Source organism: Barbus barbus (genome assembly GCF_936440315.1).
Source record: "Barbus barbus genome assembly, chromosome: 50".
NCBI lineage: Eukaryota > Metazoa > Chordata > Actinopteri > Cypriniformes > Cyprinidae > Barbus > Barbus barbus.
Genome location: NC_136728.1, coordinates 14,580,524 through 14,605,838, shown reverse-complemented (window position 1 = coordinate 14,605,838; position 25,315 = coordinate 14,580,524). Strand labels below are relative to the sequence as shown.

General features: G+C 37.5%; 1 protein-coding gene across 2 annotated transcripts in view; it reads right to left on the bottom strand.

The window, feature by feature from the left end:
• LOC306868190 (septin-7-like) overlaps positions 1–22,797 on the bottom strand; it is a 30,218-nt gene extending 7,421 nt beyond the window's left edge. Inside the window, exons 1-7 of one of the 2 annotated variants that reach the window (XM_079414260.1) lie at positions 22,520–22,797; positions 18,280–18,379; positions 7,185–7,291; positions 2,534–2,634; positions 2,261–2,395; positions 417–534; positions 230–322 (exon numbers count right to left, since the gene is read on the bottom strand). In XM_079414260.1, coding sequence (XP_079270386.1) covers positions 230–322; positions 417–534; positions 2,261–2,395; positions 2,534–2,634; positions 7,185–7,291; positions 18,280–18,379; positions 22,520–22,558 — 693 coding nt within the window. In that variant the 5' untranslated portion in view covers positions 22,559–22,797. The remainder of the gene's footprint in view (positions 1–229; positions 323–416; positions 535–2,260; positions 2,396–2,533; positions 2,635–7,184; positions 7,292–18,279; positions 18,380–22,519) is intronic. The other variant, XM_079414261.1, reaches the window with a different exon arrangement.
• Positions 22,798–25,315: the final 2,518 nt, after the last annotated feature.

Sequence of the window (25,315 nt, the reverse complement as noted above, 5' to 3'; positions counted from 1 at the left end):
ATGCACAAATTATATACACATTTTTAGCATATTTATAAACATATAATTTATCAAATTTAGGGAGTCAGGGCAACTTTGAATCTTTGATCATTTTAGTTTATAAATATACTGGTGTTCATTTTTAGTTCATAATTAATAAACTAATATTGTCTGTAATTATCTGCTGTAGTCCTGACAATGTACAGCTTCTTTTAGTGCTTTGTATTAAGCAAATGGATTGAGTCTTTACCTTTATCTTTCGGATCAGTTTGCTGTCCTCATCATCCTCTGTGTCGGGAAACTCATAGATCTTGATTTTGTGCTCCTGGATCTCCTTCATAATCTAATGATGAGAGTATTTGTAGCGCTTGAGAAAAATTGTAAAAGGGAAATCATCAGCTGAAAAATGTAAAAATCACACATTAACACACACACACCTGTTTCTTGAACAGCTGGCACTCCTCTGGCGTGAGAGTATCGGCCTTGGCGATGAGTGGGATAACGTTGACTTTGTCATGAAGACGCTTCATAAACTCGATATCAAGAGGCTTCAGTCTGAAAAAAGATTCAGAATACAAGTGAACTGCCTCTAACCGTTTACACTTGTTTGGGTGCTAATACATTATTATTTAGATTATTAAATGAATTTTTCAGGCAAATCTATACTATGACAATATTAAATTTTTCATTTAAAATATTTATCTTTTAAATGTTGATACAACTACTGTTTTACTACTAAATACTGAAAGTATAGAGTATATAATATAGGTTATTGTAGTATAGTGCATTATGGAAATCATTTTAGAACTGAGTGAATACATAATCCTGAAAAGTCTTAAAAGCAAAAGTAGAGAGACCACGAAAACTACATGGAACATTGGGGGGAAAAAAACAATAAAAACTAAAAAGCCACATGTTTTCACATAGTTTTGCACACAGGTAATATGAATATAATGAACAATGTCAGTAACAGTAAGGTTAAGTAAACCATTGGGTAAGTCTGCAAAGCTTACACATAAACCAACCACAAAAATGATCTGTGTCCTTTGAAGTGATGCAATAGAACTGAAACAAGTCAGGCACCAGAAACGGGCATGAATAAACAGACCAGAGCAGAGGGGCCACTGTCAGCACAGAGCCACCACCACACAGCACTGAACGTTTTCTCATCGTTTCCTTCCAAACCAGAAAAATTATGTCATGGAGGGAATGAGGGCTTCACTCTGTCTCTCTTTGCATCACTTTCGTTTGGGATTCCAGACAAAGAGGCTGTTCTTACACTAAGGAGGGTTTGTGTGTGTGTTTTTGTGGCTTTGGGGGCCAGCTGAGGGGCTGTTTATACATTTCAGGAATGTCAAGACTGAAGATGCAACACAAAGGTCACAGAGATATGAATGTTGCTTCATGGTGGCGTCTCAAAAAGGGCAAGCAAGAACATAGCTGTTTGTAGACACAGGGCTACGGGGGTCACACTATACTGTATGTAAATACAGAAGTAAACAGTGCTTTGTTAGTCTATTCAGAGAAAATAGTAAAATTACAAACCTGTGTAACGGTGATATTTTGAGGAACCAAACATAGGGAAAGAAATACTATGGAAGTCAAAGGGGACCATTAAATGTTTAAGTGATTAGCAGCATTCTTCAAAATATTGTCTTTTACGTTCAACATAAGAAAGGTTTGGAACAACATAAGGGTGAGTAAACAATGACAAAACTTTCCTTTTTAGGTGAACTATTCCTTTAAAAATCACAAAACAACAGATAACTGCATTGAAAAGATAAATAAAAAACACCTACTATAATAAAAAAAAGAAAAAGAATAATCCTGCAATAAATTTCCCACCTGCAATAAATTTATCACAAATCTCATTTCTGATATAAAAAAAAACATTTTCAGCAAAAATGAGCCAAATAAGCTATTCGTTTTCAAAAATAAATGAGTCGACACCTATCATACATCAAGCCCAGTTTAGTAGGCATTATGTAAGGCTTTTGGATCTGGGTGTGGGTAGTATGCATCTCCATCTGTGCTCGTATGTCCTCTGTCTCTCCATTTCACCCGTTAATGCATTTCAATCAATGCACAGTCTGATGTTCTGATGCCTTCATTGTATCACAGTCGTACAGAATTCATGTACAAAATTCCAACATCATCCCACTCCTGAGCAAAGTGCAAAATGTGTAAATCAGGATGTGTGTGTGTGTGTGTGTGTGTGGTGCTTCTATTTTAAGCTGGTTGATTCATGCCAGGCTTCGTTTGTTCAGGGTGCAGTACCTACCCGTGACCAGAGGGGGCGATGAAGTACAAGCAGCAGTGCACCCTGTTGTCAGGCATCTGCCTCCTGTTTACCCGGGATTCAGCATTGAGGAAGTCTTCAAACTTACTGTCGATATAGTTGATGACAGGTTGCCAACTGAAAGAAAGAAGAAAAGGATTGATCAAGGATTTAAAAAAAAAAAACATTTAAAACCATCATATATAACACCCAACATGATTTTATCTTTTGACTATATCCAAGAATCTGAAATGCCCCCAAAATTCTTAAACTCACCAGTTGCTGTTGTCCACCGCATCTCCAAAGCCTGGTGTGTCGACAATGGTCAGCGTGAGCTGGACGCCCCCCTCCTTTATCAGCACTTTGGACTGTTCCACCTGAAAGCAGGACCACAAGTTGTCACCACAGGATATGTGCGTTAGCCTGGGACAGCAACCTTGCCTGTTTGTTCCAGATTCGTGTCACTGGCACAACATCATTGCTAACCAACTCAAACCACAAACATGTGAGTGGAGAGATTGGTTAATACTGGTTTGCGCATAAAAAGTTTTACTTTTTCACCTGCATCAAACCAAAAGGTCATAGACGACTCTAGAACATAAATATTGATGAATGTTATAGCTGTATGTCATACAAAAGATGCTAATAACAAATAAGCATTTACAAGGTAACATGAGGTGCGCCCCAAATTACTTATACACTATTCTATGAGGTTTTGTAGTATAAATAGTGCGTTCACACTGAAAATTCCAAAAAGAAAAAGTGCACTTTAAATACCCGTATGATGCACTTAAATAACCGAAAAAATGAAGCAGCTTTAATTATGTTGCGAAGGGGGAGGGGCTATTAGTCTCTGATTATTAATGATAAAATAACCATAGAAAATTCACAGACTACATGGTTGAGTAATAGTGTGTAAGTACATAGTGCATAGTGTACAGTGCATCATTTGGGACGTAGTAATGGTCAGATAGCTGTCCAACAAATAGTGAGATTGACTAGCTTATTGTATTAAAAGGTGCCGCTGCTACAAACAAACAAACATGTTCATGTTTTTAAAATGACGTCAAGTTATAAATCATCATCCCTTCCCCTTGCTAGCAACAGATGTGGTCTCACAAGAGTTTCTGCATCATCTTCTACATTAGTTGCATTCTAGGTTAGGCCAGTGTCGGGCACCAAGGTGAGACACTGAAATAGTCATCTCCAATGTCACTATGATTCAGCTTCATCATCTCCTGAAGTTATTTCAGCTGCTTTCAGTAAAAACCGGCTTATTCTCACAGGCCTGGTTATTTTTGGCTGACCCTCTTTTTCTAAAACTGCACTCTCCTTCACACATACACTTTCTCGCTAAAAAAAAACAGCCACGACCTTTCTTAGTTCTTCAAAAAGAGGAGAGAGCGGGAGGGAGAAAATGGAGAGACTTGAGAAGAAAGTGAGAGAAAGTGAAAATGAGGGGAATGGAAGTGGACTGAACCTTAATAAAACTCTTTCATTCTCTCTTATGCTAGGATGTTCATGAGGCACATCAGGCCACTTCAGTTTGCAACAAGACAGAAAAAGAAATAAATGAAAATGTAGAAACACAAAGCCACAAAAATGTCAAGACTTTCATTCGACGCAACCAGAGTGGCCCTTGTGTGGCTGCTATGACAAACACTGCAGATTGTTTTGGAATATAAATACTCTCGCCGCTGACTCTATGTCCTGCCTGAGGTGACCACAGAGGACTAGACAGCCACACATCACAACATGGCCTTTGGCCAGGCTGACAAATTTATACCAAGGGCATTCATGGTGGAACAGCTCAAGACAAAGTGTATGGCGGAAAGCATCATGCCACCAGGGAAAGCGCCAGACAAGGTTAAATGGGGTCTGAAGAGAAAAGCATGGGCAGGAGAAAACTTAAAATGTCAGATTTCATTTGTGAAATACAGGTAAACCTATGCCAAGTGGCGAGATCAAATCTAAAATCTCTAGTAGTTTTGTGGTAAAAACAAAGAGGTGCCACCTCGGATGAATCTTCTACCGAATTCCAGTGGGAACAAGCAATGTCTTTTGGTTTTACGTCACCTCTCCAAATGAGAATGGATTTGTTTAGATGTTGGGTGACAGATGCCACAGTCACTGGATTCAAACTGTAAGATGATGTGGAGGTTGTGTTTGGTTGGTTTCTGCACAGCTGTGAGAAAAGCAAATAACCCTAAAAAAACAACCTCCAAACTTTGATCCATGTGAACAGATACAATATGATGAAAACACAGGCTTCTCATTAAAAATTGAGTGGAAATAAATCACTTTTGAAGCCCTGTTCACTGTCCTGTGTATGTGAAGTGCGTGAGGCTGTAGGGTGTCCCATTTGTCATTTTAGGATTCAGAAGAGTGCTCAAGAGCGTTCAATAGCTGCTTTTCCACTATCGGGCCAGTGCGAGTCAGTGCTTTAAACAGGCCTGGTGGGGCTAATAGCCTCGGACCTGTAGCACTGAGCCCAAAATCACAATGAGTTTCCACCGGCGGGCCAGAAGCTCCGCTGTGCTTCACTAAAACCTGACCTTTACATGCCTCTCTGGAACAACGTCACACAACCCCATCATTTCACCAACAAAGAGAAGTTATCAGAAAACTAAGAAGAAATAAGTCACTGGAGCTATCACAAAACGAATATGTTAAATAAGCAGCTGTTTGTTTGCATTGGGGACAGGGTTTGTCATGGCGGCTGCAAGAAACAAATACATATGCTGGACCAGTTATATCATGAGTCAGATTTTATTGGTGATTTGACGTCTAATCCTGTCCTGCAGAGTTTAGCTCTAACACACTTAAGGGCCTGTTTACACATGGTCATTTCATGCGTTTACGCTGATCGGATATCTATCTGATTTGGTAAAATGTTTCCATTTACACTTGGCCACATAAATGTGTCATCGCAAAACGGATATAAATCCGATCGTCAATTCCGCGCTATATTTAAATTTAAGAGTTCATGTCAACAGAATCTAAAGCTCTGCATTTTATTAATTATCAGCTCATTTCAAGATCAAAGACCGCAATAAGAGAGCGTGCGGCATCAGCACTGGAAATATAAGTTTGTATTACTACTTTTAATGAAGATGACTGTGTGTTGACTGTCTGCGTCTTACTTTCAGTTTCATTCGCGGCAGTTTGCGCATCGGCTTGCTGAAGAGTTGCTCAGCTACTCGTCCGCGGTGATGCGTGTTGTATTAGCGCAGTCATATCGGACTATAATGTCATATAGCCTAAAAAATGCTCTCACACGTTTATTATTTTAACATTTTGGGAGGAGTAAAATTTACATAGGTGTTTTCAACAACCAGATGTTTTACACTTGTCCAGTTTCATCTGGAATGAGGCCCAGACCACCTCCTGAAGTGGTTTGAGCAATTGGATTTCTATCTGTCTCGAATGCGTTTCAGAGGGCATTTACACCTGGTCTTTTCACGATCGGATAGCTATCCGATCAGACAAAATGGATGAAGTGACCAGGTGTAAACAGCCCCTAAGTTTCTAGTAATTGATTAGCCAGTTCAGGTGTTTTTAATTAGGATTGGAGCTAAACTCTGCAGGATAGTGTCATTTTAGGAGCAGAACTGGACAGCCCTGTGTTAATGCAAAATAAATATGGCAGACAAGTTCTTGAAATTTCAATCTTTCCCCATTCAAGTAGACAGGAGATGTACATGCATGATTGGATAGCTTTTTCAAGCTGGACACTAAGTGAAATAACTTGCCTCAGAAAGGACGTGTCATGTCATCCAAGCTTGACCAAGGTCCAAAACAACTTGGATCCAAACCTCAACGGTGAACTTAGTCATGATGTCAACAAAGACAGAGTTTGTTCATCAAGATAAAGGAGAACCGAGAGTGGCTGCACTTAAAACCCCAGAAAGGGCTTGGCCGCCTCGGAACACGTCCCATCTCAAGGGTGGTGGGAAAGTCATTGCCGGGTGTTGGGTTTCGTGGGAAAATTCTTGACCTTCTACTGAACCCTACTTGCCTCCAGAGGAATCTAGATCCCTTCATATTGCCCCTCCCATCCTCTTCAAAAAACACTCCCAATTGAGTCACTCCATCATATTGCAAGCTCTTTTCAATGTATCCTCCCCCGTTTCTGATGTTCCAGCCTCAGCATCTGTTCTTGTCTTGTTTATCAAATCCATATAAGGTCAAAACTCTGCTGTCTCTTTCCTCTGGGAAGTCTGGGAGCATTTGCTCTGGCCTGGGACCTTCAGAAGGAAGGAATCTGTTTGTGATCGCTTGAGCCTGCTTGGTGCTCTGCACTCCAGCTGTCTCAATGCACTTGCATGTTGGTTGACTTGAAATTACCAAGAGTGCGTGAGTGTGATTAATGCAATAAGGCCCAATCGTTCCTCATAGTCATGCAGCTAATCTAACAAGCACTTAAAAAGTATCAAAACTATGCTGCTCAACTGAGCAGAGCAGTGGGTCCCAACTGTATGTGCAACCCCTGGATAATGCCGACTGCATTTGTTTACTTGCCCAACTTGCTGATAGCACCATGCAGACCAGTTTCAACAACAAAACTGTTATTCCTGCAGCATAACAGTGGGGGCATACAAGAAAATAGATTGGTTTTATGTGTTATACAAAAGGTTTCATGGTTAGGTAGCAGAGTTCATCTCGAATTGTGTACTTTGTTCATGACAAAAAAGGTTGCCAACTCCTGGTCCGAGGTAAGAATTAAGAAATCAGACCTCAGAAGCCTCCCTCATGGCTTCTCTCTGTCACATCTGGCTGTAAGGCAGTGGAAGATAATGGTGGCTGGAGATAAAGGGTCAAAGGTAAGGGAAGATAGAGAGCGAAAACTAACATAGAGATAGTGGTAGATAAAGGGAAGATCGCTGGATCAGTATCAGAAGTCAAAGGTCAGCTAAAGAGGACATACCTGAACAGTCTTCTTGATCCTTTGAGATGGGCCAGGGTAGTCTTTGGAGTACAGGTCTGTCAGAAAGAGGGAATTGATCAGTGTGGATTTGCCCAGTCCAGACTCACCTAGAACAGAAAAGCGGCAAACAAACAAAGTTAAAAGTGGCTGTGCTTAACTTGTGCTAGAATGAAATGCCAAATGCAAGAGACAGACGGAGACACCCATACTTAAAAACAGGAGGTGATGAATATGAGATTCTCTACAGATCCTAACAAGCTTTCTCACATCCATCCACCCACACAGAAACACACAATTAGTTTGTTGTTTTTGAGCCAACTAATGGCACACGTGGGACCCTAGCCAGAACTTCTTGAAGACAGCAATCAAATGACAGCAGATGGGTATATTGGGAAAACATTGTAGACAAAGAGGAAGACAGAGAGAGAAAGCTCTTTTATTCTAAAGTAATAACACAACATTGCTTGCTCCATTCCTTCTGGCCAACTCTACACTTCTCTTTATAACTGATGAGCAAGAGGCTCATCATTCTGAACATCTCTTGAATTGGGGGAAGGGAACGCTTGGGCTCATCTGGCAGAAAAGACCACCAATGTACACCATCTTCACCCACTCAAATACACATTCTCACTCCACGTTTTTGACACAAGCTTGATCCTAGGTTTTAAGAGGGGGTGTTAAAAGAAAGCTCCTTCTCTCAATAAACAATCTTCCCACTGATAATCCTTTGCTACTGAGCTTCCAAATCTTGCCTTATTCATTTACTACACCAAGCCCAATGTGGACATTTACCAACTGTAAGAAGAAACTAATATTCAGTATTAAATAATTTGATTTGTTCATTGATATTGGATTGGATTGTTAGGCTTGATTATAACATCAACCAAATTTGCCAAAGTATGAGCAGTTACCAGTGTGTCCTATGGAGCCAAAACGGTTCAACATTTGGACATATATACACTTAAGATTCCTGTGCTATGCCAGAGATAACACACAGACACCAAACCCACTCTCTGTCTGCTAAGTAAATTTACACCTCCTTGCCTCTGGCTACAACGACTTACCTAAACAAGACATAGGGACTGGACTGTGAGAGCATCTATGTGTGTGGGGTTGGGGGGAAGATGAGAGTACGTCAGCAACCTGAAACTGAGGCGACCAGTGGCAAATGAAGGAAAGGGGGAGGAGAGACAGATAGAGCGAGACAGAGTAGAGTTTGGTCTGTCTGCACTTACATTGGCATTTTAATGGAACCCATGTACCAACACACAAGACCATGGGGAAACAGCACCTTTTCTTTTTTTTTCCACTAAAATATGCAGGATTTAACTAACCTAACAAATTCAAAGAAATTTAAATTGATTTGTTTATCATGTACAGCAAGTTCCCTATATAAGTCTTTTTGGCGTTTTGTCTTTATTATATGACTGGAGAGCAGACAGGAAGTGAACTGGGAGAGAGAGAGAGAGAGAGAGGGGTGGGATCGGGGAAGGTCCTTGAGCCGGGATTCGAACTCGGGACGCCCGTAACGCAACAGCATTATTATTTTTCTATATTTTTAAGTTTTAAATTTATTTCTTTAATTTTAGTACTTCAGCGTATTTCAGTTAGTTACTAAGGCAACATTTCAAATTTTAAGATTTTTTATCTAATATTTATATTTTTTCAGCTGTTTTTCAAATGATCAAAAACTACTTTTTAAGTTTTAGTTAATGATAAAAACAATGGGTTACACAGGTAAAAGTTAGATACAGTCCTAAAACTAAGACAAAAATACATTTTGAAACCATTCAGATCACAAAAATAATTTTCATAAATATAATAAATTGCTATATAATAAATAATTTCCAGAGGTTAGTTTAGGCTAGTAAAAGCTTGTGTTTTACAGAAACTACACACTAGCATTAGTACACATGTGCACGGCGGGATGCATTCATGAAATCCCAATGCCACTGTTTTAACGGGTGAGAGCAAGTAGATTGCCTCCAGCTCCAGATATCTCTAACGCTCTGTTTCTCCATCTCTTTCCCTTTCACCCCCTCAGGGCAAAACCATACCCAATTAGCCTCATCCCCTCTTTTAATTAAATATCGGTCCGCATGATCTCTGAAAACGAGACGCTTCAATCACACAGCAAGGATCCAGGTCTAGTTCACAGTTGGCTGACCTTTATCAGACCCACGGATGAATGGAGTGAACTCATCTCCGTGTCTCGTTTTGGAGCCTTTATCATCTTTCTTTTTCTACTCCAATCAAAGGGATACAGCACATGTGCTTCTCCAGCGGGGACAAACAGAGACACTGGAAAACCATTAAACAGAGGAAAAGTCTATAGCAGTGCTAATAGACTGGCACAACCACATAGTGCAGATAAATAGACCCTATTTCCACTGGTTTTACGCTGAACTAGACCCAGAGAGGCATAAGGGGAACAAACATTTCAGAATATAAGGGGCATGGCTAGCATCACTTCCTGACCCAGTTTAACACGGTTTGCATTTAGCTTGAAAAACTGGGGGCGAATGGTGTTCAAAAGTATTTTAAATCACCAGCATTCCATGCAGTATGTTTGTAAGTCTTTAAATAATGTTTTCAAAAAAATGTACGGCCCAAAAAAATCTGTACACTTCACCCCTAAAATTAAAATTCTGTCACTATTTACTCACTCTCATGTTTTTTCAAAGTAAAATGATTAGAATATAAATATATAGTAAAATATATTTTTTTAAAACTTTCAACTTTTAAAAAAATAGATGCAACTTTTTAAAAAAAATTCAAAAATTAAGTTGAATAGAGCTAGAAAAACAAAACAAAAACGCATTACAATATTACTAAAACTTAAAATAAAAACTGAAAAATAATAAAAAAAATTTCAAAATATCAATATTTTATTTCTTCAAAATATAATTTGTGTAAAAAAAAAAAAAAGGTTTAAAAAGACATGAAGGTGAAGAAATGATGATTCAGAATTTAAATTTTCGGCTAAACTATCCATTTAATAATTTAGAAAAGTGCTTTAACACATGATTATCAATTAATAAAACTTCCGTATTTATTATTATAGATTTATTTTACCATTATTAATTGCTACTACCCTAAATGGATGGGCGGATGGGAGGTCTGGGACGAATGGATGAACTTTCCAAGAGATTCCCACACATTCTTCTTGACTTTCATCTTTTTACCTCTTCCTGTCATCACGCTCTGGGCCAGAAAGCACCCCAGGGCCCATTACTGGGCTCAGATATCCTGACAATTCCCCACCTCCACCTCTTTTCCACTGCCCTGCCCCCCATCCAATCCCAGCTATCTCATCTCTTGCTGTCTTTTCTGCTCGCTCACTCACTCACTCTTTTCCCCTCATAAAAGGGGCTCAAGCACTGCTGCCATACAGTTGCTTAACCCTTTAACAAACAGATAGCGGACAGAGAGCGAAAGAGAGGCCCCACTACCCCAACACATAAACAAAGTTGAATTGCTGGTGCAAATAAACAGCAGGACAAACTATTTTAATTTGAACAAGCCAGAACAAGCGTTGGGATCAAGTATTTAGTACAGTTACTGATTTTAAAGGATGTGTGATAGCAAGTGTGTGTTTAGCTGGTTTTCAGAGAGGGGCTCCTGTAGAGATCCATTGTTCGCCAACAAAGGTCAGAGTTCATCTCCGAACAGCCTGAGATAACAATCAGCAACTCTAAAACTTTTAAAAACTCCCATGGACACACACACACATATACAAGTAACTTCAAATAGGAAAATCAATCTGACCTACAAAGAAAATAAGATCCATGAGGTGACACGTGTGATGTTACACACTGCACATCTCGATCAGCATACACACTCTACATTAACTCACATGCAGAAATGTGAGTTAATGTAGAGTTAAAATGAGTTAGATGTTCCCCACCGGCGATGCAAGACTCTTAAACACACATAATTCTGCCCTAAGCTATGGACTATGTTTCTGCCACATGCATCAATTTCTGTTCTGAATCTGTAATATTATATACAACAGCTTTAAGAAATGCTTCAGATTGTAATGGTTCTCCAAAAGCCATTGCTCTCATTCATAGCAGTCTTCACACGATTAAAAGTTATGTTAACCACATGGACCTTACTTAATACACTGTCCACATATTTCTCAGAAGCCTCAAACCAACTTTCCAAGAACCTACACCAGGATTTAAAGATTCAGAGACCTGAAGCATAATTTGCATGTTCTCATTAGAGATGTGAAATCTGTGGTTAAAATGATGCAGTTAATTCAATTACTTCACTTCCTGTAATGTGACATAAGATCTGTAAAGCTACATTTCACGATCGAGTGCATATTAAATGGTTTGTGTATTCTATATGAGGTTTGCCTCTTAAAAGTGTGCCATTTATACTTCTACTTGCTCTTCAGAGAAGACATTTCTGTCACTAACAAAGTGGATGGTGAACAAAGGTGGTGGCCACGTTTTAGAGCAGCACCTGGGTTTTGCAGATGGCTATGTACTCTTTGGCTGCTTGTCTTTTTTCCCCATCGTGTTTCTGGTGCTTAAATATTCTTTGTGAGTATAAATCCAGAATATAAAACATCTTGATATTTGATATTTTGTAATTATTGTGTCTGTTTTAATTGAATGCCAGTTGTACCTATGTAGAGTAAAAAAATAATTCTATATAAAAATGATCAAATCTAATGAAATCTATATTAAAATGAATGAATTACAGTAGTATATTGATTAACTGGATTTTTACAGTAATTTACTGTAAAACAGTACAGTTTGCAACTGTAAATCAAATACAGTTTGCTACTGTAAATCTTAATTTACAGTAAGTTACCACAAAAAACCTTTGAAATGTCTAACAGTGTAATTAATTAAATAAATACTTGTCAAAGCTTAATTTTCATAATAATTAGCAAAGTGGACTGCGCTGGAAAATGAATAGCCACTTCAACATTTCTACCATCACGCACATATCTTCCAAACTGTTAAATTCCTAATTGATTATTTGTAAACAAACATCTCTCCAAAATGATGAAACTCATCAATGGCTTCTGTAGAGTGAGAGAGGATTTGCATAATGGTGTTACTCTACTACATCATACACTCATAGCCGTCAAGAGCCGAGAACAAGTCCTGCGCAAAAAACAAACTTAAAATATTCCCCTTTTAATCTTGAACGAAACTTTAAAAGAGTGTTTATTTGAGTACCCAGAGATATGCCAGTGTTTGTTTGTGGGCTGGCGGATACATTAGCATGTGTGGGCTAAGACTGTCTGACAGGCTTAGCTCTATGACCGGGTTGTTAGATGACCTGTTGGCAGGCCAAAGAGGGGAAGCTTTGGCTTCATAATCCAGGGATTAAAATCTCCTGCCTGTGTGTGTCCGTGTTTCAGGCAGGGACCTTTTAAAAGGACCTAAAGCATGCTAATGTACGAGAAAAGTGGCAGCTCCAAGCAGTAGCTACACTAGTGCAGCCACACCAGACAAATTGCTGCGGTGGTGTTGAAAACCTCTCTGAATGACTTGGAATTCAACAACATGTCAGGTCTGAAGACTTCAGCTAACAATTAGAAAAATCATCACTTAAAACATCTCAAGTTGTGTCCAAACACAGCTGTTGGAGTTGTTACTGTGAAGGAATGCAAACAGCACAATTAACAAAAACAGGCATGAAATTATATGATTTTGTTTCTATTCATTGCTTGTACAGGTGTGAATTCTACTACACAGATTGAATAACAGTTAATAAATCAGACTAAACCATATTTTTAACAAGACTATAAACTTCAAGGTTTCATTTCACTTCGTGAATCTTTTTGTGGCCTGTTCTTGCACCTCAAACACGCCTCAGATAACTCAATTTGAAAAACTAACCTCTAAAACTCTTCACATTTTCCAATGGTTTCTCCCTGAAGAAACATTTTGCCAGCTGGTTTGAGAGGGAAAGCTCAAGACAGGAAATGCTTGTGGAAAAAAAAAAAAGCACAAGGGAGACTGAGAGAGAGAGACAGAAAAGACAGGAAACAGATTTTTTCCTCCCTGAAATTTTGGAGGGAGAAATGGAGTCCACAGCCAAAGCCCTGTGGTGTCTCTCTGGATGAGTGACAAGAGAACAAGACGACAGTTTTCAGTACTGTCCTTTAAAAGGCCACTGGATGACAGTCTTAATTAGATACTAAACCCCGTATACACACTTAGATAGCTAGAGTACATCACATTTTCAGCCCAGTGTGTGGAACATTTATGCAAAATCCTGTTTACAGAGAATTTGTGTTCAGGGGGAAACTTGTTTCTGAGGTAAAATGTGGCATTCCAATATTAGTGAACTATTAACTGAAAGACAGATACTTACTATATTAGCGTTTATTAAGATCAGTGGTGCTATTCAAGTCAAGTCAAGTCACCTTTATTTATATAGCGCTTTTAACAATGTAAATTGTGTCAAAGCAACTGCACAATATCAAAGGAAAATAGTGTGTCAATAATGTAAAATGAAACGATAAAAAAAATATATATTTTCAGTTAAAGGCATTTCATTATTGAATTCAGTGATGTCATCATCCAGCTCAGTTCAGTTTAAAATCAAGGTTGCAATCAGGTCGACGATATCGCTGGAAATGAAGTGTCCCCAACTAAGCAAGCCAGAGGCGACAGCGGCAAGGAACCAAAACTCCATCGGTGACAGAATGGAGAAAAAAACCTTGGGAGAAACCAGGCTCAGTCGGGGGGGCAGTTCTCCTCTGGCCAAACGAACCAGCAGTTCAATTCCAACTGCAGCAAAGTCAGATTGTAAGGGCTCAACTGGTTCCAGTGGTCTTTCCCGATGGCTGTCTAAGTGGCGGGGTCCTCACTGGGCATCTGTCTCTGGTGCTCATCTCGGTGTCCTGGTCTCCGCTGACGTTCAGGGCTGTAGAGGTCGTCTCTGGGTGCTGATCCACCATCTGATCTGGATACGGACTGGATCTGGTGACTGCAGTGACAATCTGGGCTGGATACGGACCGGATCGGGTGGCTATGGTGACTGGGGATATGTCCCCGGGCTCATCCAGGTGTCCGGCATCCACCGATGATCAGGGCCACATACATCATCTCCCAGCACCGATCCACCATCTGATCCGGACTGAGAAACAGAATAGAAACAGACAAATATTAGCGTAGATGCCATTCTTCTTATGATGTAACGAGTACATCATGTGTTATGGGGAGTGTTCCCAGTTCCGGTTGATCCAATTTATGCAGCCTAACAATCCTTTAACGGCTTTGAATAATAGAAGTGTATTAGTGTGTTATGTGTAAGCCAGGTTAAAGAAATGTGTCTTTAATCTTGATTTAAACTGACAGAGTGTGTCTGCCTCCCGAAAAGTATTAGGTAGATTGTTCCAGAGTTTGGGTGCTAAATAGGAAAAGGATCTGATTTAGGAAAAGGATTTTGATATTCTAGGTATTATCAAATGGCCAGAGTTTTGAGAACGCAGCAGACGTGGAGGACTATAATGTGATAAGAGCTTGCTCAAGTACTGAGGAGCTAAGCCATTCAGGGCTTTATAAGTAATTAACAAGATTTCAAAATCTATACGATGTTTGATGGGGAGCCAATGCAGTGTTGACAGAACCGGGCTAATATGGTCGTACTTCCTGGTTCTAGTAAGGACTCTAGCTGCTGCATTTTGGACCAACTGTAATTTGTTGATCAAGCGTGCAGAACAATCACCCAATAAAGCATTACAATAGTATAACCTTGAGGTCATAAACGCATGAATTAGTATTTCTGCATTTGACGTTGACAGCATAGGTTGCAATTTAGATGGAAAAACGCAGTTTTACATATGCTAGAAACATGGCTTTCAAATTAAAGATTGCTATCAAACAGCACACCTAGGTTCCTAACTGATGAAGAAGAATTGACAGAGCAGCCGTCAAGTGTTAGATGGTGTTCTAGGTTATTACATGTGGGGCTTTTAGGTCTGATAATTAACACAGTGAAGGAGTCTCTATGTGCTGAGAATTAACTGACTTCTGTGACGTGAGGCGGCTAGCAGACGGTCGGTTTAGCCAGTTTGTCTGCTTCCTGACCTAGGCCCCAGTTAGTCAAGTACGAACTCTAAGACTATGTGCCATATTTCTAGAGAGAAGAGCGGCACCACCCCAAGAGGGATGAAGACCATCTCTTTTCAACAGGTCAGGACTGCCCCAAAAACTCATCCAATTGTCTATAAAGTCTATGCTATTCTGCGGGCACCACTTAGACATCCAGCCATTGAGTGACGACAGTCTGCTATGAATCTCATCGCCACGGTAAGCAGGGAGGGGGCCAGAGCATATTACAGTGTCTGGCATCGTACTTGCAAGTTCACACACCTCTTTAACATTATATTTAGTGATCTCCAACTGGCGAAGTCCAACATCATTAGCGCCGACGTGGATAACAATTTTACTGAATTTACGTTTAGCATTAGCCAGCACTTTTAAATTTGCCAAGATGCCAGGCGCTCTGGCTCCCGGTAAACAATGGACTATGGTGGCTGGTGTCTCTATTTTCACGTTCCGTATAATAGAATCGCCAATTACTAGAGCACTTTCATCAGGTTTCTCAGTGGGTGCCTCACTGAGTGGGGAGAACCTGTTTGATGTTCTGATCGGAACAAAAGACAGTCACCCAGCTGCACGGGCTCAACCGGAACCGGACAATGTACAGGACTCCCTGAGCTAGTCGCATCCAAAGCTTCTACAGCCCTCATAGTCTTACTGTCCTCAAATAAGTTTGGATGCGTGTCTCTAATTCTGAAACCTTCTCTGTCAGCCTAACTATTTCCCTGCATTTATCACATGTGAATCCCTCATCGCCGACAGAGAGAGATAAACTATACATGTGACATGAAGTGCAAACAACAATAGCAGGAGAAGAAGCCATTACTCACCGTGATTGATGAATGATACCAACTTAACTTACCACTTACCACTGTTGTTTGATGAACTTGTGAAAAACGGAGCGAGAAAAAAGAAAACAATAATAGGTGCGAATAGAAACGCCAGTGGAAAAATCGAACGATCAAATAAAAAAAATTTAAATAATAAAAAAAAGTTTAATATTTCAGGTCACATTTACTAACGCTCAGCAAGATTTTGTGGATAAAATCCAGTCATTTCATTAAAAATATCAAAAAAGATCCCCATGCAGATTTTGTTCATGTCACACAAATTCACTGCGCTGACGAACAGAAAGCTGCTAGGTTTCAAAGTAACTTTGCTACTGCAATGACAATGGATCATTTTAACCCGTAACATTTTGCTATAATATTGCTAACGTGACTGTAAATTTACCTAACGGGGCCACACATCTTCAAGTCAACACAACTAGCTTTCTACAAAGACTAGTGCGGCTCAACTCCTGGCACCAGTACAAGTATCTCAAAAGGCTGGTTTACCAAACAGGAAACCGCAAAACTAGACAACTAGCCTATATAAAAGAGGAACGGAATGAGTGAGAGACAAAGACACAGAATGAGTAACAACTTGGAAGAGGAATAGAGGAACAGAAAAAATAAAGAGATTATTTCACAACAGAGCTGGAAAGCAAACCCTCTGCAAGTGCTAACAGTTACTATGGCAAAGCACTTATGCCACCGAGATCCATATTTCCAATACAGCTTTAGTCACAGCATCCAAACCACAGAGAGTGTGTGATGGTGACAACAGTATTGATCATCCAAACGTTTCTCATCTATGTACTCTTTTATGTGGGAATTTACTCATTCGTTCATCAGCAAAAAATCACTTTCATTCAAAGCCACAGACGGGATTATTCCCTTAAAGCAAACAACAACCCACAGCAATCTGATTTAGTGTCATTTAAATAATAAAAAAAAAAAAGTGCCATTTGTGCTCCTCATGTATGTAAAGAAAGACTTTCAATTAATCACTGATGACAACATTACGTTTTGTTACAATTTCCATTTGCTTCTTATTTTTATGCAGTTTTAGGCCTGTTCTCACTCAAATATGATACATTGGACCACAAAACCAGTCGTAAGTCGCTGGGGTATATTTGTAGCAATAGCCAAAAATACATCGTATGGGTCAAAATTATCAATTTTTCTTTTATGCCAAAAATCATTAGGATATTATGTAAAGATTATGTTCCATGAAGATATTTTGTAAATTTCTTACAGTAAATATATCAAAACTTCATTTAATAGTAATATGCATTGCTAAAAACTTCATTTGAACAACTTTAAAAGCAATTTTCTCAATATTTAGATTTTTTTGCACCCTCAGATTCCAGATTTTCAAATAGTTGTATCTCGGCCAAATATTGTCCTATCATAACAAATACATCAATGAAAGCTTATTTATTCAGCTTTCTGATGATGCATAAATCTCAATTTGGAAAAACTGACACTTAAGACAATAAAAAATACATGGAATTAAAAGCCAGCAATTTCCCTTTATGTGTTCTTTAAGATTTTATTTGTCTGTGTATTATTAAAATAACTTCAAATTTTGTGTCCCAGGTTATGCACAACCCTGTTATCATCATATTTGACCATTTTTTTCCCCCCAGAGATGAATACCATAAAAAAAAAGTAATTATGACATTTTATGACAAACTTCATCTTTATTTTGTTTTCATCTTTTCATGTCATTAGTATTATAAAAGTTTAACACTGCATAACATCATAAACAATAGATCCAAATAGAATTAAATTTAAAACATTTATAAAATTTCAGCATTAAATAATAATTAAAAAAGTTTCACAACCTTTCACACAAGACTTTCAATGTCAAACTGAACCGTATGTGTCAACTTAACATTAAATGAATGTTTCCTGAATGTTTTCTAAAGGCACAACTACATCCAGTTTTTGTTTCAAAAGAAAAATCAACATTAACATTCATTTTTAATAAACATTCTGTAGTTTCATAACCTTGAGCACAATATTTGCAAATTGAACTGCAAATGTGTCAACCAGGAAATTCTCTGAATTCTTAATTTCATCTGGAAATGGAAGCACAATATTTACTTATGTCTAAAATCTTATAAAAACATCAATCTGCACCCATTTGACTTTCTCACAGGTGAGCAAAAGTATTTTGCGACTTACCGACAACCATGAGTGTGAACTCAAACCCCCTCTTCACGGACTTCCTGTACACCTGGTTGGGGAGGTTGGCAAAGCCGACATAACCCTCCAGATTCCTCTGCTGGAAGAGAACACAGCTTTACTCCACATTCCACTGATTAAAGAGCAAAACGGCTCCTCCATTACTGTTATCCCTCTCAAAACAGGGCTCAAGAGGACTTCAGAGGAAAGATATTAAAGGCTATACTAATATTAACATTAGTTACAGTGAATAATGATTTTGCGACTCCTAATCTCACATGCAGGGAGACCACAACAAAGGATAACATGGAATTTTGCTAATTTGAGGATAAGTAAACAGATCTCTTAAGCACATGAAAGTAACGCACCAAAACAGCTACAGGCCAACAATGAGGTTGAGCGCTTTTCTAGCCCAAACACAAACTTTGAGGCTGGGGAAGGGAGGACACATGGGATGAGGTGAAGCCCACATGCTCATTTACGTTTCGTATCAAATCCATCATGAACTCAACGTCGTCATGGAGACAGTGAATTTCACTCCAGATCACAGCCAGTGCCTTGGCCAGCTGTAATTCCTTCTAGAGCTTCTCCATCCCTTTCTCTCCGTCGCTTTCCATAATCTCATGCTCTCGGAAGCTCAGTGCTGAAGCACATGCTAGGCGAGGCAAACACAATTGATCGCTCTGCTTTGGCTCCGCTGAGCTTCTCATGCATGGTAGGCCAATGGAAAACTAACTAGTAGGGGCCATACTGATCATTTAGAGAGAGAGATTTTGAATGGGGAGGGCTACAGTTATCAAGGTAACTTAACTCTATTGGACCTTACCACATATGTACTAATCTAATCAAAACCAAAACCAACCCAATAGATTCTTTGGGAAACAGTTTTTTGTCAGAGCTTGTGGTAAGAATATTATTATATCAATAAATTAGAAAAATGATTGGCCAATAACATGCATCTCTACACTATTTAAAAAAAAAAAAAAGTTCCAAAAAGTTGTTTCAACTTCAAATAATTTGTTACCCCGCTGACTTAAAATTTTTAATTTAGTCAACTTGAAAATTTAAGTTACTCAATGTTCATTTAAGGGACAACTGGAATATTTTAGTTCAATAAACTAAACATTTTAAGTCAGTGGGGTAACAAATTATTTGAAGTTAAAACTACTTTTTTTTTTCTTACAGTGTAATGATTTTTTTTTTAAAGAATAAATCCTATTTTCCCTGATTTTACATTTATATAACCTTTTCATTATAGAAGGTCCACTTAATTACTCAGTTGATCTTTAAACACTAATTTAATAATACTGTTAAAATGCCGTCTTTAGAAAAATATAAAAATATTTTTCATGTTGTACATTACAATATTGCAATGGCAGTTTTTGTATTTTATTTTTCCATTTAGACGAAATACATTCATTTAAACAAAAACGCATACTTGGATAGAAAATCATTAGTGATGTACGATACATCGGTATCATATTGGTTATCAGCAATACCGATAAATTAGAAACATTATTGGCCAATAACCGATATGGTATCAATGTAACATGCATCTCTACTGAATCTTCAGAAAAATAGCTATAAAGTATTAACTATTCAGATTGTATATTATAATGTTGCAATGCCAAAATGTAATGATTTTAGTGTTTTCTTTTTCATTTATTTAGACAAATAAATATTTTTCATTCATTTTTATATCGTACATTATAACATTGCAACAGCAACAGTATAATGTACAACATGACAAAAAAAGCACAATATGAAAAAACTATTTAATTATGTAAAAAGGACAAACAGCAAAACCATTTATTATTTATTAGCCATAACACAATTATCAGACAAAATTATCATATGTGACCCTGGACCACAAAACCAGTCTTAAGTCGCTGGGGTATATTTGTAGCAAAAGCCAAAAATACATTGTATGGGTCAAAATTATTAATTTTTTTTTATGCCAAAAATCATTAGGATTTTAAGTAAAGATCATGTTCCATGAAGATATTTTGTAAATTTCCAAAAGTAAATATATCCAAACTTAATTTTTGATTAGTAATATACATGGCTAAGAACTTCATTTGGACAACTTTAAACGCGATTTTCTTAGTATTTAGATTTTTTTGCAGCCTCAGATTCCAGATTTTCAAATAGTTGTACCTCGGCCAAATATTGTCCTATCATAACAAATACATCAATGGAAAGCTTATTTATTCAGCTTTCATGGGATGTATAAATCTCAATTTTGAAAAATTGACCCTTATGACTGGTTTTGTGGTCCAGGGTCACATATGGTATCGACTAGAATTTGAATATCGGTGCATCCCTAAAACTCATACAGCCTTGGAACAACATGCATAAATAAATGACAATGATTTTATTTGTGTGTGATCTATCCCTTTAAAAGACCAAAATTTCAAAATGAATTTGATATAAAACCTCTAACAGTTTATGAACACTTGCAGTGCAAAATGCGACAGCATCTTCTTCAAAACCATACCATATAATTCATACAGAAGTCTATAAATAGCCTTGCTCTGTGAACATCCCAGGGCATTTTCCATGCTTTCACTCTTCAAGCGCTCTTACGTAACTGTAAGATTGATGTCACTGATGCCCAACATGGCAAACAACAAAACATCTGACCAAATGGGTGAATCAAATCATTGATTATCGATCCCCTCTCCATGTTAGCATCCTAACTCAGACGTGCAATGTGGAGAGCGGGATAGATTGAACGATGCAGATAGCGTAAATGTGAAACAGTGAGGGTGCTCACAAGCTTACTATTAAGAATAGGTTTAACATTTGTGCATTTCACACAGCTGATATGAGGACCCCAAGTATAGTGTCCCCCAAAAGCACTTAGAGTATTAAAAGGTATAAACGTATATAACATCAACTGGCATCTGCAAAGAAATGCTAGACCTCTTCTCAGAACCAAATTCACTTTTATGAGCTATTTTTGCAATTACTCAACCAAATAGCCCCATTTTGATTTTAAGCAGACGTATGAAGTCAGTTTCCTTCAAGTTCACACAAATAGGATTGTGATATATGCTTGGTGACAGTTTTTGGCTGCTGTTCTCTCTAACCCCATTGAAATGCATCTCCACTCACTGCTCTCCGCAAGAGAGCTGCGCATCACGCTTAGAGCCCATCATTCTCATTTGCTCCAAATAGCTATTAACAGCCCAACTATTGCACTCCAAAAACACATTTGTATGCATCTGCAATCACAATCATCTGTCTTGAGGTCAATAATAATCAGCATATTCAACATATTATTTTGTGTGCAGCCTCAACCATAATAGGGCTCCTCCAAAAAAGGCAGATTCATTTTTGAAATATGTGATTCACCATTTCACATACGCCTCAACTATGTTATGGTATGAGGAAACATTTATTGATAGAGGGTAATGTTTCAAATGCAGGGGTTGTTTAGGTCTAAAAACATTATTCTGCGGAATTTGTTTCTTAGTTTTCATATGATTTGGATAAAAGTATAATGTTTTAATACATGAGCTAATGCACATGTGACAATTCACTTTAAATAGTTGTTTATCAATAAAATACAGGTTTGGATCAAGTTTATGGATCCCTAATTATGGCAAGCCAGCTTCACATTTATTTCTTAAAAACAGCTAGTATCTTTTTTAACGTAACTAGTACTTATTTTTCATTTCTAAATAGTAATCCAATAGTGAAGACACTTGTTTTCATATAGACTACTAGTGCTTATTCCTTTACTAGTCAAGTTTACTTTGCTTTGACAAGTTGCAAATATTAGCTATTATTTTATAGGATTCTGTGTATTGTATACTGTTGTTGTTCCCTTATTACTAGTACTACAAACAATTACATTACCACAAAATTAGCCATTTGTTACCATTAACAGAGAAATAGTGACTTGTTACTTGGAAAAAGACTAGCAGAAAAAGAATAGATGTATGCAATGAAAGAGTACTAGTTACTACTTGAATATGTAGCCTACTAGATAACATTGAGAAATGTACTAGCATCTGTTGAATAGTTAATGGTGAAATTAGTAATAAAAATAGACGCTAGTTAGTTGTAAGTACTACATGTGAAAATGGCTTGCCATAACACAGATGATTAGAGGGACAGTCACGCTAGGAATCAATTCGCCCACCACTATGCACATGCATGAATCTGTAAGCCAGATGTGCCTTAAATGTATTTTCTGGACAGATTTGGGAAAATGCATGAAAATTGTACTCACTGCAACGCTGGAAACAGCTGAGTCGTGTCTCTCGATCATTGTCCTGTGACAACACCCACTCTAAATCCCAATAGATCAGGCATAAAAAGATGAGTCGACTCAAAAACGGTCGCGTGCAGAAGCGATGATGAACCCTGACGGCTGATTCGGATTTGGACTAAATGGATGGATTTTTAAGGGAAGTAAACGTGCACAGGACAAAAACAAGCATGTGAGCATCGACCGGGGAAAAATGTTACAATGCTGCGAGCATGAAAGGCGATTGTCCTCCTCCTCCTAAAGAACGCAAGCCCTATTGGTCAGCGACTGGCCGCTTGTTGTGATGTCATGATATCCCGCCCACTCTCCCACTTGATTTTTACAAAGGATTGTGGTATTTGTAGTGGCAGGTTGTGAAGTTGCCTTGGGAGATGCATTAGCACACACACAAACACACACACACACACTTCAAACACACACGCACGCACACACAAACACAATTATGGCAGTATTGAGATCTCATAAATAAATAAACAAATTCGGAAATATTTTTAATTATTAACAGACTTGGAAGAACAGATTAACAGGCGATTTCTATGATCTGTAATGACGTACATCTACCCTCTGGTGGAATTTTCAAAAAGTAGCTGCAACGTGTCATATTTATCATAATAATAATAAGACATTCTATTTCCTTTAGAGCAGGAATGTTAAAATGTTTGATAAATTTTGTTCATAAAACAGACCTCATAAATAAACTAACAAATATCTCACTTGTGATGCAGGACTTTTCATAGTTATTAAACAGAAATAAACAATGAACTGATTTCAACTGAATAAAGTTGATTTCTTTTCAAAACTGCTTTACAGCAGAATTGAATTTTGAATTTTGTTCGCATCACTGAATTTTTTTATCACTGTAAAACTGATTTGAAACAAGCACAATATAAATAAAGGTAATCAGTGAAAAAAAATATTTTTTTATATTTGAAGTAAATATTAGTTACACTAATTACTACTTGACAGAATTTAAGAAAGTTGTTAAGTAACCTAAACTGAAGTAAACTGTCAAATAAATGTTGAAATAAAAAAGGCAGATGACACTAAAATTAATTCCAAACATATGACAACTTCTGTATGCAGTATTCTCTATTACTTATAATAATACGGCTCATTTCAAATTTACACCAAATCTGTAGCCTATTGACATAATAATATTGATAATGATTAGATCAACACATTTGAATAATACACATCACAATAGTAACTCTCTGAAATGTTACAATTCAATACCATTTCTTATTTTCAATTTTACTTATTTATGCAAATATATGTTTTGTACACATTTAGAACATTTCTATTTGTAGAAAGTTTAATTTTGTTGAATTTCAGTCACGTTTCTTGTCTAAGTACTTAATGGCCCGTTGGACCCACTTATATTCAGGGTCCATACAGAATAGATTCTTCTGAATCGCTTCCTGTTTCTTGGAATCTGGAACTGTTACAAATCTAGAGCAGATTGCAGACAAAAGCATTAAAACTACACGAACGTGAAGTAAACGTGAAGATTAGTTCAAATATAAGTGTACATCTAAACATATCGAGAGGATACTCACACAATGTGTTTGAGGGGGCAACTGCTGCTTGTCCAGAAATAAGACTCCAGCCGTTTCAGAGGTATTCTGATATTGATTTCTTTAAAGCAGCAAATACTGTTAACGCTCATTATTGCTTTAGTACCTAAAAAAGTGAAATCAACATGTTTTTATACTCCAGGTTTTTAAAATACTGAGTAAATCAGAGCTATCCAACATTTTTAGAAAGAAATAACTAAGAACTGTTTTAGATTGTTTAAATGAAGTTTCCGGAAAAGTTTCAACCTGAAATGCTTTATATTCCTATGACAGAGAACAAGTATGACAGAGACAGACACTCACCAGCTGAGGTGTTAAGCTGCAGAGCACAACACAGCAGCAGAAACACTGATGAAGTCTTCATGAAGGTCTTCATTCTCCAGGTATGATATAGCACACGAGAGACAGAGAAAGTAAGAATATATGGTGAACTGCCAGCAGTCCGTTATATAGAGATGATGAAAAAGTTTTCTTCTAAATGGAAAGAGCTGCATCACTGGTCTATATTACATAACAAAATTCCGTCTCGAAACCCTCTTCATGTTTTAAGTATATGCTAAAACTGCATATGAGCAGGGGGAAATTATTACCAGGGTAAACCACGCATAGTGCTTAGGGTTCTAGTTAAAAATATTAACAATTAAATAACAAAATGTCAATGTCTAGGTCACCAGATCAAGACACTGTTTATTAAATACATCAACAGATTTTTTAATGTCTTGTAAGAGCAGGTCTACCATGATGTTGATCTTTCATAATAATGCTTCCTTGAATGCAGTTTAAATCATTCAAATAGTAAACATTTATTTTCAATATATATATATTTTTTTAATTAAATGTTGGATTGTATCTGTCTTATAATACACAATATGTACCATTATATAATATTAATAGTATTCAATTTTATATTTATATATACATAGTATTTTTTTTAATTAGATCATATAAAACAATGATATTAAATGTTTTGGCTCTTTCATAAATTAAAGTATGTCATCCTCAGAAGTAAAAGGAATAATTCAGTTAAAATAAACTTTCTGTCATTGTGAAGTTGTGACACACACACACACACACACACACACACACACACACACAAAATATTTTTAAAAAGCACCGAGATAACAGATATGAAAAGGATAAAGGGGGACTATTTTTAATAGATTAAGTGTATAATCTGTAATGA